We start from the raw sequence: 21,850 nt of genomic DNA, 5'->3' as shown, positions 1-21,850 counted from the left end.
AGGTTTAACTTTTTAACCATAATTTCTAAAGGTACAGTATATTTGGTGAAAACACACTGCTCATCCCCAAAAGAACAATTTACTGTAACAAGAGTGAAGCATGCTAGTGGCAGCATAATGTTTTGATGCTGTTTTTTCTACCACAAAAACTGCGACCTTAGCTAAGAAATGAATACTTAATGGAACTTTCAAATAGCACTCACTTGTTATCAGAAATCTGAAGATTTTGTGCTCTGAAGAAAAAAATATCAGGAAATTTTACTAAAACATCTGAGCATTATTTGGGGTTAACAGACACTTCCCAAACTTTATTAAGCAAATGCATAGTTTACATAAGAAAAAATATGAACATACTAAAACAAAAATAGTCCAAAGACTATTCTTCTAACAGAATTGTGAAATTTTTTAAAACAACAATAAAAAAGCAAATCACTAAGTAAATACAGTAAACTTCTAACATTGAAGCTAAAATTCAAACAAGCTCAAAATTGCAGATGCTAGAACAAGAGAGCGGCAGACGACAACATATTTACAAGAAGAAAAGCAGCGGTCCAAAAATTTACGTCATCACCAGGCCTCGTCGTGCACATACTAAGTTTGACTTCTTTTCTTTGCGCTCTTCCGCGTGTTTGGCTTGTCTCTCCTGCCTGGAAACGCCACAAAACATAATTAGCACATACAGCCTGCTATATTGTGGAAATCTGTGAGTGTAAAAGTTTAGAGCATGTAAGAAGGGGCAAAAACAGTTTAGGTCTTGTATAACAAAAACAGGGGTTGAATGTACATTTAAAACTTTATTTATTCTTTAAAAATAATTCATAAACAAGAAATATTTAAGATTTTTTATTGTACTGAATGACACACTACAGTACAACTATTACTGTAAGCCTACTTTTTTTTTTTTTTGCACTTAACCAGGAAACAGCCCATTAAGATTAAAAACCTCTTTTTCAAGGGACTTCTGGCCAAGAGGCAGCAGCAGTTACATATTGAACACAGAATTTCAAAAATGCATTATGGGGAGAAAACAAGTGAATATTGTGGAATTTACCTGGTCTGCACTCTGTGCTGTTTGTAGTTTTTCTTACGAGACTCTGCAACCAAAGACTTGTTGGCTTCGGTGTCGTCTTTGCCTTTGGCGTCGAACGGCTTCAGCTTGCCTATGAGCGCAAACGGACACAGTGAGACGAGGTCGCGCGACTGGAAGGCGGACATTTTGTTACCTGCGTGAGGCTTGTAGCTGAGCGGACGGGACAGGCTGGCCTTGAGGTCGAAAACGGGCTTCTTCTGCGTTCCCGGAGTTGCGCTCGTGTTGCCAGTGAACACAAATGATGCTTGGGGGGAGACGAATGCTAATGTTAGGCTATTTTGTCACATACAACCCCAAAATGAATTCATATAAAGTACTCTTGCAGTTACCTGAAGCCATGTTCTTTATTCCAGGCGTCTGCTTCTTGGGTGTGCTGGTGGCCATGGCGAGCGACATGCGCGCCGGCGTTTTTACCAGCGACCTTTTGTGCTCGTTATCAGGCATCGCCTCGGAGAACCTTAACAAATGTATTTTTTTTTTTTTTTTTTAGAATTAATTTAAATACTGCCCCCCATCTGCAATCAGATTACGTAAAAAGTATGTTCTGCATTCACCTCACATTGATCCTTCTTGTGGAAAGCACAGAGGGCTTGAACACATCTTTCTTTGTCTCTGCCATCTTGTCCTGATGAAGCTGATTCTTGTTCCTGTAGGTAGCGGGGCTGAACAAGGACACACGAGTAGCCTTCGCCACCTGCGTCATTCCGCGACACGCAATGTCACTTTCGCCTCACTCGGTCGACATATTATTATCTTTAAAAAAAAGAAGAAGACGCCTTTGTGTACCTTTCCCTCTTGGACAGGCTCCATCTTCCTCTTATTCTTCCTCTGCATATAGTCATCAATGGACTCCATCTTGTTGAAATTTGCCTCGTGGAGTTTTTGGAAGTCTGCGCAAGAAAAGGAAAATATACTAATGCGGGACTGTTTTTTGATGGTACTTGCTTGTTTTAAGGAAAAGGAGCACCTACTGGGAGTGACTGGTCTCAGGGCTGTCCTCTTGCCCTGCTGCCCTTTAGAGCGAGGGATCCTAGTGGATTTGGCCACACTAGGAACATTACCTACAAAAACAAACCCCCCCTAAAAATCATTTTCAACATCAATGCCTTTCATCAAACGCTTAGGAGTTACTGACCTGCTTCATCCTTGTCATCACTCTTCACTCGACTGCTCAGGTCTGAAAACTTGACCGCAGGCTCATTCTCTCCATTCTCAATTTTGGATAAAGAAGACAAACGAATCTTCTTGTGGGCGTGGATTTCTGGGACCACTTCACTGCCTCCCTTTGAAGGAAAAAGTATGTTCTATGAGAAAAAGAAGCATTCAGTGTTGCGTTCACGTACGTGGTTTTGGGGCACGACGTGAATACCTCATCGTCCAACTTGACATCAGAATCACTGGCTCTTTTCTTTTTTGCTTTTCCTCGACGTGTGTTCACAAACACTGAGGAGCTGCAAACCACCTCCGTTTCTGTCTTCACCTCAGCGGTGACATTGGTCTCCAGATTTTCTACCTCCTTAACACGAAAAAAAAAATTACAGTTCTTAAGAACTCCGCTCAGTTTTTTTTTTTTTTATTTGTCGGGCCGAAACACAAGACTTCAAATGTTTACCTTGTGTTCCTCGGTATCCTTTTGTTGCTCTAACTGCTTCTTGACGGCTTTTAACAACTTGTCCGCCTATTTGCACACGTATATAGTAGTTAGACGTGTACTTCTGAACAAAAACGTAGTGCATTTGTATTCGTTAGGCTAAATGTTATCGCCAAAGAAATTTCGTTCCCTTACCTTTACATTAGCCTTGAGACCCAGCTGCTTCGCCAGGTTGCGTAGCTGGGCATATTTCATTGAATCCAAATCCATAGTTTTGTGTGACTAATAAAGTGGTGATAACAAGCGTAAGGATAAAACAAATTCGCACAATGCTCGTCTAGCCTCAGTCTCGACACCAAACAGCGGTTAACCGATTCAAATCAGGGGCGCGGGCACATGATTGGTTGATGGTGCAAGGAAAGGCTCTCGTCCAATCACAGACGCGGACATACGGAAGCCGTCAGCAAACATGGAAAAAAAAGAAAGTATGCTGCGCCTCTAATTCTTCTGCGATAATAAATAAAAACACACAGACACAGACGGGGAGTTTGATTGTTTTTGAACAAATATGTGATATATACTCGTTCGGGTTTCATAATACCGTAGTTCCATTCGTGACCGTAGTTTCATTTACTACATTCTGTTACAAACGTGTCGCGCGCGCATACACACACACACAATAGAAGAAATAATCAGGAACTTGTGCTCTTTTGGAAAGAAGCTGCTGGACGCATTTATTCAACACAACTCAAGTCAAAATTAACCACCCATCGTGACTCCTGTACGTCATCACCGTGCGACGTAACGCGTTTTAAAAATAAGATTTATTTTATTCTTTATTTTCTAGGTTGACCATATTCCCATTCCCAAAAAAAGAGGACACTTGTCCCGACCTTGAAATTGTGGTACCAATTGCAGTTGTACACAAGTGTACGCAATGCCAACAGGACATTTTCATGAATTTATAAAACAGGACGTAAGAAAATGTCTGTCATCCCAAAAGAGGCCGTTTTGTCACCCTATTTTTTTTTAAAGCTATTTTGTACTTTCCCCCTTCACACTGCTTTTAAATGGCTTTAACTCTTATTTGCAAGTGCTTTTAACTGTTGTAGTTTAAAATATGTGAAGCTGTTACCTTGTGTATGAAATGCGCTATAAAAATAAAGCAGTCTTGCCTTATGTCCAAAATAGTGTGAAAAGGCACCAGTCTACTTCCTGCTCGGTCACTTAGCAACCAGTGTTAATTATGGGCAAGCTTGCGCCGTCTCACACCAGCACAGTGTGCTATAATTAATGACTTGTCCCACCAGTAACTACTGATAAACTCCACACCGCACAATAAAAATAAACACAACTATAAATAATCCACAGAATGAAAAAAATCTTACATATGGAATGTACTGTGAATATAAAATGTCTATTTTGTAATAATTTAAAGAGACAATTTTCCCACTATTTTGTCAAATTGAAAAAATAAAATGTACTGTGAAAATAAACAGCCGAGATAATCAGGTTGCACCAGTGTACACATACTCTTATAACTGCGGATGTGGCTGCATTAAGAATGAACCAATTACATTCAAACTTGTGCTAAAGTCAGCACTCTCTAAATTTGATTAAAGAGTAGAGATGTGTCAGACTTTCTGCATGGCCAAATCTTCAGTGATAATCTTCCAGACGTTGTCCCGGTTTATGCCCAGCTCATTTGCGATCAACCGAACAGTCAACCGACGATCGCCACTCAGCATCTGCCTGACGCGCTCCACGTTGGCCTCAGTTCTGCTGGTTGTAGGCCTTCCGCTCCTGGGGTCGTCTTCCACATCCTCTCGTCCCTCTTTAAACCTCTTGCACCACTCAAAAACACGCGAGCGTGACATCGTCTCATCTCCGTACACTTGCTGCAGTAATCCCAGTGCTTCGGATGGACTTTTCCCCAACCGGACCAGAAACTTCAAGTTTGTTCGTTGCTCTGTGCTCCCTGTTTGACAACCTAACACAAGATACAAAAACACTCAAGAGCATATATTCTTTATCTTCGGTGAAAACTAATGACTAATACAACTGCAGTAGAAAGGTGACATTTGCCAAAAATGATAATCTGTAATGCAAACTCTGGTTGCAATCTTTTAAACGCCACATTTATACCTCTAAAATTGTTTCATATTATTCTCAAATCTTGCCCTCCCATCTAACAGATGCCACCACAACCCTGTAGTTCAGTAAATAAGTTTCCCCAGCCATTATTTTGCGTAAATACAGGACTGTAAAACCCCCAGGGCTGCAGGCTGCCCTTAAATGGTGACATTTTGCTCCAGGTAAATTTTTCATCTACTCGCATTTTAGTAACCAGTAAATTCACGGATTTTATTTTCAATTACTATTCTTAAATATTTTTTGTTGTTGCTGACAAACATCTACAACACACTTCAGCCCATTTATCAGTATAGTGAAAATGAGTGGGGTGAATATTTACTTTGCAAGTCAATTTACAGTGTGCACCCCTAAATGTTCTACTTAACGCCCCTAAAATTTCAGGATAGGGGCCACTTTGCTCCTAGTAATAAAAAAAAAGTGAGCCTGGAGCCCGGAAATTATTATGATGAATATATTAATTAAGGATTGCTGACCTGCTTCATCCTTGGCGTTGTTCTGCACTCTACTGCTCTTTTCTGAAGACGAGTAAAATACCTCTTTGGATTCGTCTGCCTTCCCATCAGCAGTGACGTCGGCCTCCAGCTCTTCAGCCTAGATAAAAACAAACAAACACAAATATAATAATGAGATCGCCGCTCCACTTTGACGAATCTGCCGCGCCAAAACATTACACGTGATTCAAAAATTTACCTTGTCTTTCTCAGTGTCGTTTTGTTGCTCAAAATGCTTCTTAATAGCTTCCACTAACTTGTCTGCCTATTTGCACACGTACATGTTAGGCGAGTATATTTTTTAATACAGTACATGTAAGCACGTAGGAAATGTTTCCCCTTACCTTCATATTAGCTTTTAGACCAAGTTTTTTTGCTAAGCCGCGTAGCTCCACATATTTCATGGATTCCAAATCCATAGTTTTAAAATAGAAAAAAGGGAGCAGAAAATCGCGCACAATGTTTTTGTTGGTCAGCGCCCATATGTATTTTCATCACGTGTCGAAAACAACTCAGATTCTTCTTCTGCGTGTAATGACGGTTGGCAAACCAGCGTTCAGATGCATTACCGCCAACTGTTGGACTGGAGCGTAGATTCGCAAAAAAAATAAATCTAGCGCAGATTTTGACCATTAATAATTTGTCCCACTGTGTACAAATTGCTGTGTACTGTCATGAAATTACGGCGTATTAGGGCCACGTATAAATATAAAAAAAACTCAAGTTTGCGACTTTATAAAGTGGCAAAACTGCGACTTTATAAACTGGCAGATTTGCGAGGGGGGAAAAAAAAAAAGAACTACACGTTGCGTACTACTCGACTGTTAGTGACAATACTTTTCGGTTGGGTTTCCAAATGAGATTGCTTTAGCAGAAATTAACCATATGATATTAAGCATTCGGTCTTTGAAGCTTTGTGTACGGCCACTGGCCAGCGACAAAGACGCCTCACTTTGCGATGATCCACACCCGGATGATCAAGCATTTAAGTTAATTTGTTGAAATGTATATTTACTTATACATTTATGTTTTCAGAATTAGTATTTACACGTACATACATGTTGGTATTTTCTGTACAAGTATCGAAGTTTAAGTTGAATCTGCTGCACTCCGTCATTCGCTAGCATTTTGAAGCATCTGATTGGTTAGTGTTAGTCAGCTGAGCTGATAGGGGATCAGGAAGTGTTGTCGCTCAAACTGCGGTGAATGACGAGTAAAGTTTAAATTTAAGAATGAATCCGTCTCCATCCTGCCGTTTCATTTTATTAACAATGTGCCATTAACCACCAACGAATCCTCACATGATTAGACTATAGCTACGCTACGTGTATTTTTCGTAAGTTTATTTCTCTCGCAATTCTGTCACTTTATACACTCGCAAATTCACGAGTTTTTTCGCGCAAATCTGGCACTTTCATATTATAAAGTGGCAAATTTGTGAGTTTTTTTCACGGAATATTGCCTCCGCCCTCTAAAAAAATATATTTATACATGGCCGTCGTATGAAATGAACGAAAAGAGGCATAAAGACATCTGAGCGCTGTGATTGGTGGAAAACACCACTACGCACTTTTCGCGAGGACGTCATCGCACGGCGCCCCAAAGAAGTCGTGCAGCTCCATCCCGGTGAAGCAGAAGAAGAACTGATCGTGCGGCTGCATTTAGCGCACTCACACGATAGTTGGGGGCTTTAAATACACCCCCAGAAATGTGCGCTTAGCTGTCGGCGCCGCATTATTCACGCCTACGGAGCTGACATAAATCTACGAAAAAGTTAACATACCAGACGACGCGCCGAAATTCCGGGTAAGCTGTTTGGACAAAGCTAACGCGGCTAACCGTGAGTCGGCTAACAGGTGTAGCATGCTAGCTGGGCTTAGCCGTGTTGTTGTTCTTTTGTCCGGCAAACTTCTCAAATGTGACTTTTTATAGCCGCCTGTTTTGTCCAAACGCCGCAATGTTAATAAGCATAGACTAACGTGCGAGTGTTGCCATTGTACGTCTTGTTGGTTACTTGAGTGAAATGTTTGTTTTAGTTGGTACACAAAGTTGAACAACAGCTCTCATGTGATGGATTATGGTATTAATCGTCCGTGAGCTGTTCATCCTTTAAAAGCCGGTGCTTTTCCCAAAAAACAAGAAGTGGAGGAGGGTCAGCCTGGAAGATCCGCCGAGTTTCCATGTAACCAAATAGCGGCGTTGCGACATGTTAACTCGGTCGGTCCCTTCAGTAAACACTCCCAGGCACTCTGTTTATGGAACGAACACACGTGTATATGTATGTGCAATATGTTGACAAGGTGTGTTATTGAAAACACATGAGCTATTGCAGAAGTATTGGGTAACGACAGAAATGTGGTCGTTATTTGCGCAGCGGTCAGAAGAATTTTATCCAAATTTCGTTACCAATAAAAAAAACCGTTTTATTATAAACTATTATCCCTTTTCCTGAAACCTTGCCTTTGGTTTGGGTTACATTACAGTAGTAACTAATGTAATTTATAATGTAATCATTATACTGAGTATTATGTTGGGATACCTTGTTTTGATTAAATAAAAAAATGACAATAGTCGTGATTTTTTTTCCCCTTCTTCTTCCCCGTCATTGGATCAGGACTCGGTATTGGCAGATACTCAAAATCAAGTGACTTGGGTGCTTAAAAAAAAGTCATATATACTCCTCGACTTAAAGCATTCAAGTTTTGAAATATTGAAATAATGTTTTTTTTTACATTAGAAATTGTTGAACTATCTTGTATAAGTAAATGTGTTTTCTTTTTCTTTTCACCTTTTAAAACTTTGAAATATTTTTGTTTTTAGCTAAAACTTTCTAAATATATATGTTTCTGTTTAATAAATTGTTTAATTAATTAGCTTTGAAATGTTTAAAAAATGTTCTTTCAAAAAAGGTGCTTTTTCAAGTGTTTTTCTTTCTTGAATGTTTTCTTTTTTTTCTGAAATATTAGTATTTTTTTTTCATGTAAAAACTCCAAGGCTTTCAGAAATGTTTCTGAAGTTTCACTTTTTATATTTTTTTTATATAAAATATCTTGACCGCACTTTTTTTTTCTAAAATACTTTTCCGTTTCAATCAAGCCCTTTCTCAAATGAGTTTTATGACGTTATATAAAAAAGTTAAGTGGTTTCTAATTTAGTTTAAGTTTTCTTGTACTGTATCTGTTTTCTCGAAAACATTTCACTTATTTCTCTAATGAAAAAATCATTAAAAAAAACGTGACTTGGAGGTACAAATGATGTCATTTTGTGCATTCCAGGGTCGTGCCCCATCTCATTTCAGAGAAGATGGAAAGTCTGCACCCGCACTGCCTTAAATGCATCAACCGGAGGTGCATGGTGCGGCCGGAGGCGGGTCAGTCCTGTGACCTCATCGGCTGCCCGCTGGTGTGCGGCGCCGTCTTCCATGCGTGCAAGCTGCCAGAGCACCGCCTGCTGTGTCCGTACGAGCGCCTGCCGTGCCTCAACAGCGGTTTCGGCTGCCCCTTTGCCGTGGCCCGGGCCAAGATGGCGCAGCACTTGGAGACTTGTCCCGCCAGCATCGTCTGCTGCACCATGGAGTGGAACCGCTGGCCAGTCAGCTACGCTGATCGCAAGTCCTATGAGAACCTGAGTCAGGACTTTGACGAGGTGGAGCAGCTGGACATGGCACTGGCCCTGCAGGTACATTTGTAAAATTTCGGGAATGAAATAGACGTAGATGGAGTGATACTTATTCACTGTGTGTTTTGGAGTTTATGATTAAGTCACACATACGACAGAATTAAACATTGTTAAACACAGGTTCAATCAAATCGTGTCATTAAAAAAAAAAAGTCTGCTAGCTCAAGGCTAACATATAATGCGAAATGCTGTTGATGGACTAATGGACATTAGCATACAACATCACTCACAGGTTTATATTATATTCTGTGCTCCGTGGAAACTATAATTACTGGAGTTTAGTCTGCGAACTTCTCTGCCTCTCTAAATTCAGACCTGCATATATAATGTAAAAAAAAAAGTTTACTGGTGGTCGTCCTCATTCTGCAAGATGAACCGTGATATAGTGATTTCACCGTATTTACAAAATTCCATGTTAAATGAAAATTCAGTGGAAGCCGTGTGTGAAATTTCGGAAAATGTTCCACCCCTTTGCAACTCTACCTGCAGGACCAGCGAATGCTCCTGGAGTCCCTCAAGGTCACCACCAACGTGTCCAAGGACGGCAAAGGGGACAGCGACAAGATGGCAACGGCTCCCAGCGGCGAGGCCACCAACGGAGCAGTGGAGATGGAGGAGGAGCCATACAGCGACTTGTACCGAGCCTCGGTGGAGACGAGCCGGAGCTTGGCGGCGGCCTTGGACATCCTCACGCACTCCAAAGGCGTCGGTCTAAACGGGGAAAACGGCGGCGCGGGGAAGAACGTGGACATGCGCGAGAGTGACTCGGACTCCGAGTGCGAGCTGGGGGCGGTGGGTGGCGCAAACGAGGACGACGGGGCTCTCGCTTGGCCGGAGGAGGATTTTGTGGAGTTGTTTTTTGATGATAAGGAAGATGACATCGAAGACCCGGTAGAGGAGAAAGAGGCGCTGGAGCCCGTGTGGCCCGAGGCGGCTCGGGACTTGGTACCCGCCATCATGCCGGACCCCCACCCGCAACCGCTGGCTGCACCCATGCCCTTCCTCCTCTCAGACCACGTGAGGAACAACTTTTTGCACCAGCTACCCACCGAGCTCAGGTACCGCTGCCTGGAGCGCAAACTCCAGAATGTAGAAGTCCTGCGCGGGATCAGCATGTTTACATTCAACGGGCGCCGCGTGCTTCTCTCGGACCCGTACCTCTTCCGTGCCAAGATGGAAGACAAGGCGGTGGACACGTCGGACCTGGAGGTGGCCGACGACCCCATGGGTCTGCACGGGATCGACCTGATCACGGCCGCCTTGCTCTTCTGCTTGGGCGACTCGCCTGGCGGGCGCGGCATCTCCGACAGCCGCTTCGTGGACGGCTATCACATCGACTTTGGCACGCAGACATTTTCCTTCCCCTCCGCCATCCTGGCCACCAACACCATGGTGGGCGACATCGCGTCGGCGTCAGCTTGCGACCACGCCAGCCCGCAGCTGTCCAACCCCAGCCCCTTCCACACGCTGCGCCTGGACCTGGTGCTGGAGTGCGTGGCGCGCTACCAAACCAAGCAGCGCTCCATGTTCACCTTCGTGTGCGGCCAGCTGTTCCGTCGCGACGAGTTCTCCTCGCACTTCAAGAACGTGCACGGCGACATCCACGCCGGGCTCAACGGCTGGATGGAGCAACGCTGCCCCCTGGCGTACTATGGCTGCACCTACTCGCAGAGGCGCTTCTGCCCGTCGGTGCAGGGTTTCCGCATCATCCACGACCGCCACCTGGGCTCCTTCGGCGTGCAGCCGGGCCTCCCCGCCAAAAGCGGCGACAAGCCGCCGAGGAACTCCCGCCCGGGCTTCAAGTGCGACCAGTTTAGCGGGCTGCCCTTCGAGGTGCTGCAGCACGTGGCCAGCTTCCTGGACAGCTTCAGCCTGTGTCAGCTGTCCAGGACGTCGCGCGCCATGAGGGACGTGTGCGCCAGCCTCCTCCAGATGCGCGGCATGGTCGTCCTGCTGTGGGAGAAGAAGCGGCGGGAGGACGGCTCGCTGTCGTGGCAGATCACGGACAAGGTCGGCGTTGCCTCCGTTATGTTGTCATTGACGTGGATTTATTTCTCTGTGTGGATTCCAGTGCTATTCTAATTGACATCTCAATGTAGTAGAATGCAATTTTCAAATCAGAAACACCGCAATTGAGGGGGAAAAACGGCTTCATTTCATTTAGTCGGCTTTGTTTTTTAGATGTAAACTGTAACTATATTTAATTTATTAATTTTTGTAGCGTCTAGTTAAGCACTGTCCACATTTTTACATATCGTCACTTCTATAAATAAAAAAAACACTTATGTCCATTTAAAATATATATATTTATTTTTACGTTTATGGGATGAAACTGAATGCAGACATCCCAAAAATGTTATGGAAAAAAAATGTACACAAGTGTTTTCCACATAGCAGCAACGATATGGTTTTATAAAACATGAAATATTGAAGTAAACAAGCCACACATTTGTTTGCATGATTGTTGTAATCCAATTTACTGACATCACAATTGTTTGATAGAATTTTAAGTTGTCGCAGTGAACGCTTACAAATAGAGGTGCAATGGACCGGATTAATCTAAAATTGTCCAGCTACTCAACAGTAAGTCAGATTTCTGTAGTCTATCCAAAAAGCAGTTTGATTATCATCGGTTTTTGTTTTTTTTATAAGAAATTTGCAATCATCTGCTTTTATTTCGGAAAGCAATGTTCAGCATTTGTCCTGATTTTTTTACAAGCCAGTAGTTGAATCATAATTCATTTAAAATAAAGAGATGGGATTAAAACTTAAAAAAAAAATCTATTTAATCAATAAACTAAATAATCCCCGCCAGCATCTTCTTTTGCCGTGACGCTCCGCCTACTTTCACAGGTGTGGCGCTTCAGCACGGCCTTCGGCACGGTGAACGAGTGGAAGTTCGCCAACATCACCAGCATGGCGGACCACCTGAAGAAGTGCAAGTTCAACACGGTGGCGCGGCGCGAGGAGGCCATCCCGCTGCCCTGCATGTGTTTCACCCGGGAGCTGACCAAGGAGGGCCGCTGTTTACGCTCTGTGCTCAAGCCCGTGGCCTAAACGCCTCAACGTCAAATTCTCTTACTTTATGGAAAGCCCTTTGACAATCAATTCCATATCTTTGATATCCAATTTAAGGTTTGTGTACTAATACACTGACCCGCCGTCCTCACCAGGAAGAAAATTCAGGGCACGAGTAGAACGACTGTGTTATGAATAGCATTTCCCACTAGGAGTTGAAAATGTTGCTTGTTCAAAAGTTGTTCTACTAGTGCACTGGATTGTCAAGGATGGCAAATAACTTGTTTATTTGCTATTCTTGAAATCCATCTTATGGTTCATGTAGACCTACCAGGACACCCTATAGTAGAATGGCTGCCTTACTACTAGTGCCACTTTTGAACTATTAATAGGCAATTAAACCTTACTAGTATATTAGCGTCTTGCGTAAGTGACCCTAATCGTTGAACTTGGGCAATACTACTAGTAACATACAATGCTAATAGTTAACATCTAGTGATTCGCTAGTAGTACAAATCATGTGCAGATGTCAACTAGTGTAGAGTTCTGCCTCACTAGTAACATGGGGTTGTCAGGCTATTATACCAAGTTTGTTCTACTATTGACAGCAAAGATTTTATCAGTACATAGCCCTTAAAGGGGCAGTATGCGTTGCTAAAACTGCTAGCATGATTTGAATGTAGCTTCAATTTACTACCAGTTAGCCCTCCCCGATAAAGTGCGCAGTCGCAATAAATAGCAACACTAAGCTGGCATTAGCAATGTAAGCAAGCTAACGTTAGCTTGCTGGCATTAGCAATGTAAGCAAGCTAACGTTAGCTTGCTGGCATTAGCAATGTAAGCAAGCTAACGTTAGCTTGCTGGCATTAGCAATGTAAGCAAGCTAACGTTAGCTATGGCTGTCTTCATGGCACATGACTTATTTGTAATGTAGTCTCACTAAAACACTCAATCTTACTGTGTCAAGTTTTATTTTTGGGGAATGTAGATGCAATATGAAGCAAAAAGAGGTGATAAACGTACCTGTCGAGCAGAAATGTTGCTAATGCCGTGTCACTTTGGGAAAAGTTAATTTTCTGCGCAAACTAGTCCGAAGTTCAGTTCATAATTCAAAATGTTGAGCTAAGTTCTCCATTCCAAAAATGAGCTAGTTTATAGGTTTGTTTTTTGTTTTATCAAAATGTTGTTGTATCAAAATACTGGCATTTCCCCATTGTTGCCACTCCATTCATTCAACACTAGTAGACAACTGCAACTTTCATGTGAAGCACGGGTGGCAAGTCCGTTCAAACGTACTTGTCGGCTAAATGCTAAAAACGTAGCATTCCCCCCCATGTGGCGGTGTATTGACTTGCGCATCCATTGAACTTGTACAACACTGCAGAACACAGTTCTACTAGTGCGCTGAATTGACTGAACTCACTCCGTAGTGAGGGCAGAGTGTACAAGTACATGGTCCTTAGGCCGTCTAACAAGAATATGGAGTAAACACTCAAACGGCTTTCCATACTCAAGTGTTTACAGAAAAACAACACCCTGAACCCCCATTCTCCTTTCCCTGAAAATGAGCACATCCACAACCACGCCACTGTTGTGTAAATAATCTCACGCTCTGATTTTTATTTTTATAGCAAACAAAAGTCAGTACTGTGCATACGTCGGCGGCGGAGGACGTGACTGTCGCAGCTTTATTTCTATACAGCAACACCGACCAAACATCCGTGTTAGCAAAATATTTGCCGTGGTCAAACACACTTTCAACCTCTGCGATGTCACCGCCAAGCTAATCGCGCTGGCACGCTAAAGCTAAAGGCGAGGAGCGGCCACCAACAGCCGACTTCCATCTGAAAATGTAGCAGGTAATAAACAAAGAAAAAAAGAAAGAAGAGTGAATGTAAACCATCGGGAGTGTTTTCAAATGGCGAGCGTCAGAAGAAGAATAGAGACAAACAAAAAAAAAAAACACCCGCAGGCACGGGACGGCGAATTTTAATGAACCTCGCTAGCGCTTTTGTAGCACACTCAAATAGTTAGCGGGAGCACGACGTGATGTCTTTAAAGTGGGAAAGAGAGAACGAAAGGTAAAGTGAGATTGACATCGTAATTATTAAATAATGATGGGGGTAAAAACTAAATCTTGGTTATCTGCATTTTGTTTTCCTAATTTTTAACTGAAATCAAAAGTCAAAAATAACATCAAATATGTTTGTTTGTTTTTGGGGAGGGGCCGTTCTAAATATTTGACCTGGGAAAAATGTCAAAACATTTTTCGGATAACATTCTGATATTCTTATTTTGACCTGATATTTGTGGTGAAAAGACATGCATGAGAGTTTTTGGGGGGGATGTTGAGATAGGAAAAGTTCACAGCAAAAATGTCAATGTATTTCTCACCCCCAAAAAATTGCGGTTTTCTTTTGATCCAATATTTTGTGGGGAAAATAACATTTTTGTGACTTTTGGTATGGTGGGCAGGGGAGAGAAACGATTATCTGTTTTAAAAAAAAAAGAGAGAAATATTTTTTTATTTTATTTTAATGTAAATGTTTTTTATTTTAAGAAATATTTTTGGAAATATTTAACATATGAAAACACATTTCATATTTTTGTAGGGGTTGTAAAAAATAAGCTTAGGATAACTTTTGAGTTTGTATTTTAGAACCAAAATATATATAAATATTTTCAGTTCATTTGATCCATAAAAAAACGTTTCTAAAAAGTCCTGTTCCTGACAAAACTCTTCTGACTTTTTTTTTTTTAAACATCTGAGTTACATTTCTAATTTCATCCCAAATTTTCAAAAATGTGGCCCCCTGCTAAATTAATTGCAAAAAAACAATGTTAATCTCACTTTACATCTTATGTTAGCTTTAGCGGGTAGAGGAAGTGACGCGAACGAAAGAGGTGGGTAAGGTGACTTTGCTTATTTACTCTTAAAGTAACGAGGCCTCAGTGTTATATACAGCGTAGAGGTGTGTTGCAGTGTTGACATGAACAGATTTACTGTACGTTTTTAATATCTACTACTTTGATTTAGTTTTTTTGAGTGAGAAATGTAAACAAAAAAAGAGAGAGAGAGAGATGTTTGTTTTATATGTCAAGGTGTCAGAAAAGAGCGTGTATGTATGTATATATATATATATATATATATATATATATATATATATATATATATATACACACACATGCATACTCACTCTTCCTGGTACTCTAAAAGCTGCCTCTGTAACATCCAGATGAGTATTTTACATTTTGTGAATTATGGATTTGCACTTGAAGCATGTACTGTAAAACGTTTAGTTATTATTATGCATGTGGGTTGTCGACTTGTTTTGTAGCCAGTCGCTGTCGGGCGGAATCCCCGCATTTTCCAAAATGATTATTATAAACTCGGAATTTTGCCTAACACTGCTATACGCTAGCCTGTTGCGCAATAACAACACAACTCAAAATCATGAGCAGTCGTTCAATCAATAATATAAGATGCTAAAAAAAATTGCTAATTTCTTAGGCTGTAATTGATTAAGATAATATAAAAAATAATTGTTTTGTTTTTTTAATCATAAAACAGGCTTACTGAAATGTATCTAATATATTTTTACTCGTTGTTTAACAAGACTTCTAGACTGTCAAACTTGAGGAGACATAATGCTGCACAGCTTCCGCAGAGTGAGGGAAGAGGCGGAGCTTAACAACTATTCGACTGCTGAAGCATTTGAGGTAATCGACTAGTTTGCAAGCTATTTTCAAATTTTTTTAATTTTTTAACGAGTTAAAATGACAAATGAACCATATTTGGATTGAAGGGGTTTCCGCCCGACAGCGACAAATTAATTAATAGTGTTCAGTTCTCAGGCACAGTGTGATGTTAAAACAGTGTGTGTGCGTGTGTGTGTGCGTGTGTTTGACTCCATTTTGTTTATTTTTTTTAAACGTTTGAATTTCCATTTTGTTTTTCTTTGTACTTTTTCTCACTGGTGTTCTAAAGCCTTTTGTTTTCACTCCAGCTGTGAAGTGTGCTTTCACCACAGGTTGCCAGCTTTTCAAGCGTTTTAATAAAAACAATAAAGAGGCTTTGCAATGCAGGTTAGCATGATCTGGTGATTTTTCAAAATATAAAAATCTAGGTATGGTTGCTATTCACATTTTTCAGAAATATTTTTTTACTTTCTTGTCGTACAAAAAAAAAAAATCAGTCTGAAGTTTTTTTTGTAGGGTTATTACTTTCAAGATTCGTCTGAAATATTTTTGTTCAATTTAAAGTTTTTCTAAACCTTTTTTTATATATATTCTGAATTTTTGTCTTTTCCTTTTCTGTAATTATTTTTTTTCTAATTGTCTTTCATTTAATCCCCAAATTGTCAACTTTTCTTTATTTTGTCGAAATACAATCAGAAAATATATTTACAATTGGCTGCTCCTTACTCCCTAAAAATCTGACATGGTTTCAAAATGTGACTTCTTATTTTTCCAGTTTCTTTTACTCCATTTTCCCCCAAAAATATTTTCAACACTTTGCTTTCCTTCCAAAATATTTTTCCGAAATAATTTCATTATTTTCTTTTCATGCAAAATAATTTCAGCATTTTTTCCTTTTTTTTTTTAAATCACAAATTCAGAAGCTATATTTAACAATTTGCTGCTAATCATTCTCTTTAAAAAAAAATCTGTCGAAAATTTCTCTGCATTTTTTTTTTTCATCCCCCAAAATTTCTTTGCAATAATTAAATGAACATTTGCACAGTACAGTTTTTCTTCAAGTTCTGCTCGTCCATCGACACTTCCTGCCCAGACGTCATATTTTCTTTTGTATGAATGCGAATTTGCGATCCTGGTAATGATGTGTCACCGTTTCCCTTTTTAACTTTATTGTTGCAACCACTACGTTGACATAGAGTGAACACAGCTGTCGGTATTGCAGCCCACATAACAGAGGAAGTGCAACCATCTCATTTTAAGTGCAAAAATTCCCCCAGTGACTAACAAACTGCCCCGACCATCAATAAAGGAATTTGCAGACGACAAAGATGGATGCACATACTAACCAGGGGTATTCTTTCAAATTAAGATTTCAAGATTTGTGTTACCTTGTGCACGAAATGTGCTACATAAATAAAGATGACTTGCCTTATACGAAATTATTTGGAAATTTCAAACCAACCCCTTATTTGAAACCAGAACCTTGGCTTGAAACCAATTTGAAACCAAACCCTTGTTTGCCAATATTAGCTATTTTAATATTCACAAAAAATCTGCCAATTTTTCATTATAAAGCAATGTTCGATTTGAAATTGGTCGATTTTTCTCTCGTAATGTTCAAGACTGAAAGACAAAAGTATTGTTAAACACGCAAATGTCCATCCTGTAATTCAAATGTGTATGGGGTATATGCCACGGAGGAGGCGGGACTTCCAACTTCCTGGATTTCACACATCAGCTTTGTTTCCGTTTCCTGTTTGCTGAGGTGTGGGCCGCGTCCCAGTTCTTGCGCTTCCGCCTTTGCGCCCCTCTTTTGCGCGTTCCCGTCGACGAGTGTGTTGTGTGTCTGTCTCAGTTGGGGTGCGAGTGTTGGAACCTGGCCATCAGTGGACGGAAACGACGCTGATGTGAGAAACCCGGAAGTCTGAAGTCCGTGGCATCTACCCCATTGCGTTTATTGTTGTATGCATTAGGGAACAAAAAAAGTGATTTTATTTTAATTAATCGAGCGATTAATCGGTTATCAAAATTTTATTTCGGCCCATTTCAGCATCGGCCTAAAAAAAATAAAACCCTAATGCCGGCGACGATGACGGCACAGTGCGATAGTAGATTTGATCCTTGGAGGACGATCCCAATATGTGTTCCAGGTTCGACTTGTGGACTTCAGTGGCAGCAGGGGAAACAACAGCAGAAGATCTTCTTGCAAGGGTTCTCCTTCTTGTACTTGACCGCCTGGCGCACGTGGTAACCAGCGGCGACCACGTAGTCCCGGGCGCCTTGCACGTTTGCCTCGATTTGGTCCACTTTGCAGCCCTGCTCCTCGGCCAGCACCGCCACCTGAAGGAAGAGGTCGCGCACGTCCCGTATGCGGCCCTCCAGTTCCACCAGCTGCTGGCGGCGGGTCTCGATCTCGCTCAGCGCCAAGCGGGCGCCGCGCACGTCCGACGCCATCAACAAGCCGTCTCCCGCGAACATGTCCCACTTGCCCGTCTCCATCATCTCCTCGATCTGGCACCGGGTCACCTCCTTCCCCACGATGGCCGCCTGCCGCTGGATGCGCGCCGTGCAGTTCTCTCGCTGCGCCATCTCGGCGCAGTTGTAGTCCGTCATGGCCCGGTGGAAGCTCCCGGTCAGCGCGGCGAGCTGGCATCGGGCCACGCGGGCCACCACTGAGGAGTCGCCGTGCTCCCGGGCCAGCTCCTCGCTCAGCCTTCCCAGCTTCTCCAGCCGGGCCATGAGGGCCTCCCCGCGGGTCTTGATGGCGCGCCCCAAAGCGTTGGCGTCCCGCTTGATGCTGCTGAAGCGCCGAACTGAGGTGAGGAAGCGACTGCTCTCCTTGCCCAGACGCTTGACATCCATGGTGAGGAGCAGGATCTCCTTCCTGGTGGCCTGGACCTCCCTGTGGATGCCATCCATGGCCGCCTCGCCGCAGAAAAGCGGCACGGTAGACTCATACTGCTCCGGATCCTCCTGGTTGTCCCCCAGGTTGTACTCCACCACATCTGGGGGCTTGGAGGCGACGGTGCGGAACTCGCTCAGTCTGTCGATCATCTTGCCCTGTGTGATGATGATTCAATAAAGATACAATTGTTTACTTGGAACTGCTTGATCTTCAAGACGGTTCCACTTATACTAAACGCGATCACAATGGTCAGGACCCTAAATATTCTCCCATGGAAACAATTCTCAACTTTTTGAGATATTATAAGGTCTTCAAAGCCGTACCACGTATATTTTTTACACACGTACTAAACCCAACAATAGTTTATTTTATTTTTTTAAAATCATTTAAATTCACATTTCACTATGCACTTTGAAAAAATTTGAGTATTCCACAAGTCCCATATGGTGTGTCCAGGAAGGCCAAAACTATAAGTTCACTATTTTTCTACATATTTTAATATAGGCTAACTGCGCGGGCTAAACTCTCAGCTCAGTCCGACTACTACTAATTTTCTTAATGTTATATCATAATTTGTAAGAAATCCACTGTAGTGTCAACATGCTATTAGCATAAGGCTACATTTCATGTAATTGTGAATTGTCTGCTAAAATCTCGCTCTTGTGTTTGAGTAACTGACTTAAAAAAAATAAAAATAAAAGATTCCTGAGATGGGCCAGAAGCAGCAGTTTGGCAACTAGTGAACAAAAGGCTTCAAGCTGTTTGTTGCCACTCCCACTTAGTGTTTATTGTCAAATTAAACAAAACAAAGACAATTGTGTTATGAAATTTAAACAACGGAACAATTTTGCCTTACATTAAACATACTCCCCGCTATCTTAAGGCTAACATGCTAGAGTTGGAGAGAGAAAAAAAAAGAGGCAGAAATGTAAGTTTATTATTTATGGATGGTTTGTCCAGTGATGCTCATTTTATGAATTATTATACAGGCCCACCCTGCCCACTAAAAATAAATAATCAATTTGGGACTTTTATTTTGAAATGCATTTAAAGACAGACCGTTTGTATCATCCACAAGACAAGATAGAACCCATGGAAGCAGCTAGCAGGTTTGCACAACTATTATGTCAAAAAGTTCCCCGTTTAGCAACTGGTATGTAGTGGTCATATTTGGACATCGTGTGGTATAACCTGTTGAAAAAAAAGTGTCCAACAAATATATATTTTCATTATAATTTTACTTGTTTAGCAAGCTCCACTCGGCTAGCTAGCTTGTTTTGTTAGCTGGCTAACTGTTAGCCTTATAACTTTGTTTTAAGTTGAAAATATGTGGTGCGACTATTGTAGAAAGCTTTCCATGTCCTAAATTATAGATAATATTAATTATTAATAATGAATACATGTTTTATGTGTTTTTATTATAAATTAACTATGTTGGGTCTGCTTAAATCTTTATCCGTCAATGACACTTATGCAAATGGTCCTAATTTGGCGGAATGGCTTATTGTGATTGCACTGTACATCAATGTTGCAAACATTTCTATACAGTTAAACACACTCATTGTTTCCGGTGACAAATGCTGAGTAATTGTGAGCGTGAGCTCAAAAGGAAACTGACAGGTTATTCGATGACTGTACTGGACATGTATTTAATCACGTTCCTCATACAGACACTGCATTAGGTACACCTGCACACTCTACAAGGACATCAACAAAAACCCCAATTATTTAAGATAATTTACTAATCTTTACTATGTACAGTATTGTTAATTCCAGAAACCGTACCTTGAAACCCTGACCTTAGTTTGAAACCTAAACATGAAGCCATAACCATCTCATTCTCATTTGTAACCTTTAACCTTTTGCTTGAAACCCTCATTTGAAACATTAACTCAAGTTAAATCGCTAATTCTGTTTCGAAACTCTAACCCTTGTTTGCAACCTAAACACGAAACCTCGGCTTGAAACACCTGATGCCATGCATTATTTCATATATTCTATACAATTGTGATGTCATTTATTAGTAGTGATAATGAGGTGGTTTATTTTTGATTTTTTTTTCTATTTTCATCTTCTGTATATATCGTATATACTGTGTACATCTATCTATCTATTTATCGAGTGGTAGAAAGTAGAGTGTCTTTTTAGCAGACAAAACAATGGATTATTTATGATTACAACGGCAATAAAACTGAATTCAGATGCAATTACCTTGTTCTCTTCGACAGCAGCAGCAAGTCACCCGATCTTGGTTTCCTCTTTTGCTAGATTCCGTTATACGCGAGCGCGTTTCAACATGTGCGCACTAAACGAGGATGCGGAAGATTAGAGTTTATTTTTAGAAAATGTCGCTCTTAAAAGTGTTTTTGTTGAAATATGCCATCGCATTCCCCTGCGATGAGTTCAACGGCGACCGATGACGTCATTGCCATCGAATCGCACCAGTGAAAAATCAATATTTTCCTATTAAAAAAAAGTTGTCAAAAAGAAGAAAAAAAAGTTGTGACTTCTTTTAATGACCAGCAGGGGGAGACAAATCCTGCTAGATTGGCCACTTTATTGGCTAATAAGACTCATTTAACGACTATTTTACTACGGAGGCACTGTACGTCAATGTTTATGTTATAGGGTTTTAAATAAGGATTAGGGTATCAAGCAAGGGATTTGGGAATACAGTAGGGTTTCAAATCAACGTGTCAAGCTTGGATGAGTGTTTCAAAGTAGGCTTAGTTTAGAGCCATGATTGCGCTTTGTTTCAAACCTGGGTTACAATTATAGCCAAGGGTTAGGGTTTCAAATTAAGGCATCAAGCCTAGGTTAGGGCTTTTAACGACAGTTAAGGTTTCAATGCCCAGGTAGAGTTTTGAATTAGGGTTTCGAGCCACATTTAGAATTTATCACAAAGCCATGTTTGCAACTAGAAATGTTTAGTAAGTTACCAACTCTAAATCAGTCAATACATCAATGCATGGTCATTTGCCTTCATTCTAGCATAACAATATTATATACATTTAAATTCATTTATTACTTGTGTTTATTTAAAGAAAGAAAACCTTGAACAAATCTCAAATTAAAGGGGGTGTGGGATTACAATCATACACTGCAAAGGCAGTTTCAATGGGTTTAGATTATTTTGATGTAGTTGAAACTGAAAATGACAGATGCTAAAAATATGCATGTTGGCATTCTCTTTGTGAGGATGTACCCCTCCTTTCAAACATTTC

General features: G+C 41.1%; 4 protein-coding genes across 5 annotated transcripts; 1 reads left to right on the top strand and 3 right to left on the bottom strand.

Annotated features, from left to right (window-relative positions):
- Positions 1-271: 271 nt before the first annotated feature.
- On the bottom strand, positions 272-3,927 carry LOC144046417 (nucleolar and spindle-associated protein 1-like). Of its 2 annotated transcripts, XM_077560016.1 has the most exons (12): positions 3,857-3,927; positions 2,877-2,963; positions 2,703-2,768; positions 2,460-2,606; positions 2,226-2,394; positions 2,062-2,151; positions 1,877-1,980; positions 1,645-1,784; positions 1,420-1,547; positions 1,224-1,334; positions 1,052-1,160; positions 272-647 (listed from the first exon to the last, which is right to left on the bottom strand). In XM_077560016.1, the coding sequence occupies exons 2-12, from the start codon at positions 2,949-2,951 to the stop codon at positions 560-562; spliced, it is 1,227 nt and encodes a 408-aa protein (XP_077416142.1). In that variant the 5' UTR covers positions 2,952-2,963; positions 3,857-3,927; the 3' UTR covers positions 272-559. The 2 variants fall into 2 exon arrangements, with proteins under 2 accessions (XP_077416142.1, XP_077416143.1); XM_077560017.1 differs by lacking the exon at positions 3,857-3,927 and having other exon boundaries at positions 2,226-2,373; positions 2,877-3,171.
- A 388-nt stretch (positions 3,928-4,315) lies between these two features.
- Positions 4,316-6,797, bottom strand: LOC144046443 (protein GVQW3-like). Its single transcript, XM_077560018.1, has 5 exons — positions 6,385-6,797; positions 5,671-5,909; positions 5,526-5,591; positions 5,309-5,426; positions 4,316-4,671 (listed from the first exon to the last, which is right to left on the bottom strand). Exons 2-5 carry the CDS (start codon positions 5,743-5,745, stop codon positions 4,316-4,318), a joined length of 615 nt encoding a protein of 204 aa, XP_077416144.1. The 5' UTR covers positions 5,746-5,909; positions 6,385-6,797.
- A 115-nt stretch (positions 6,798-6,912) lies between these two features.
- On the top strand, positions 6,913-16,107 carry fbxo30a (F-box protein 30a). Its single transcript, XM_077560015.1, has 4 exons — positions 6,913-7,132; positions 8,602-9,004; positions 9,494-11,014; positions 11,858-16,107. Exons 2-4 carry the CDS (start codon positions 8,630-8,632, stop codon positions 12,059-12,061), a joined length of 2,100 nt encoding a protein of 699 aa, XP_077416141.1. The 5' UTR covers positions 6,913-7,132; positions 8,602-8,629; the 3' UTR covers positions 12,062-16,107.
- Positions 16,108-16,747: 640 nt separating this feature from the next.
- On the bottom strand, positions 16,748-21,118 carry stx11a (syntaxin 11a). The gene is made up of 2 exons (XM_077560011.1): positions 20,838-21,118; positions 16,748-18,781 (listed from the first exon to the last, which is right to left on the bottom strand). Exon 2 carries the CDS (start codon positions 18,773-18,775, stop codon positions 17,888-17,890), a length of 888 nt encoding a protein of 295 aa, XP_077416137.1. The 5' UTR covers positions 18,776-18,781; positions 20,838-21,118; the 3' UTR covers positions 16,748-17,887.
- Between the last annotated feature and the right edge of the window lie 732 nt (positions 21,119-21,850).

Source organism: Vanacampus margaritifer, chromosome 1, assembly GCF_051991255.1.
Source record: "Vanacampus margaritifer isolate UIUO_Vmar chromosome 1, RoL_Vmar_1.0, whole genome shotgun sequence".
Taxonomy (NCBI): domain Eukaryota; kingdom Metazoa; phylum Chordata; class Actinopteri; order Syngnathiformes; family Syngnathidae; genus Vanacampus; species Vanacampus margaritifer.
Note: the sequence above shows the minus strand (reverse complement) of the source record. Positions and strands in the feature narration are given on the sequence as shown.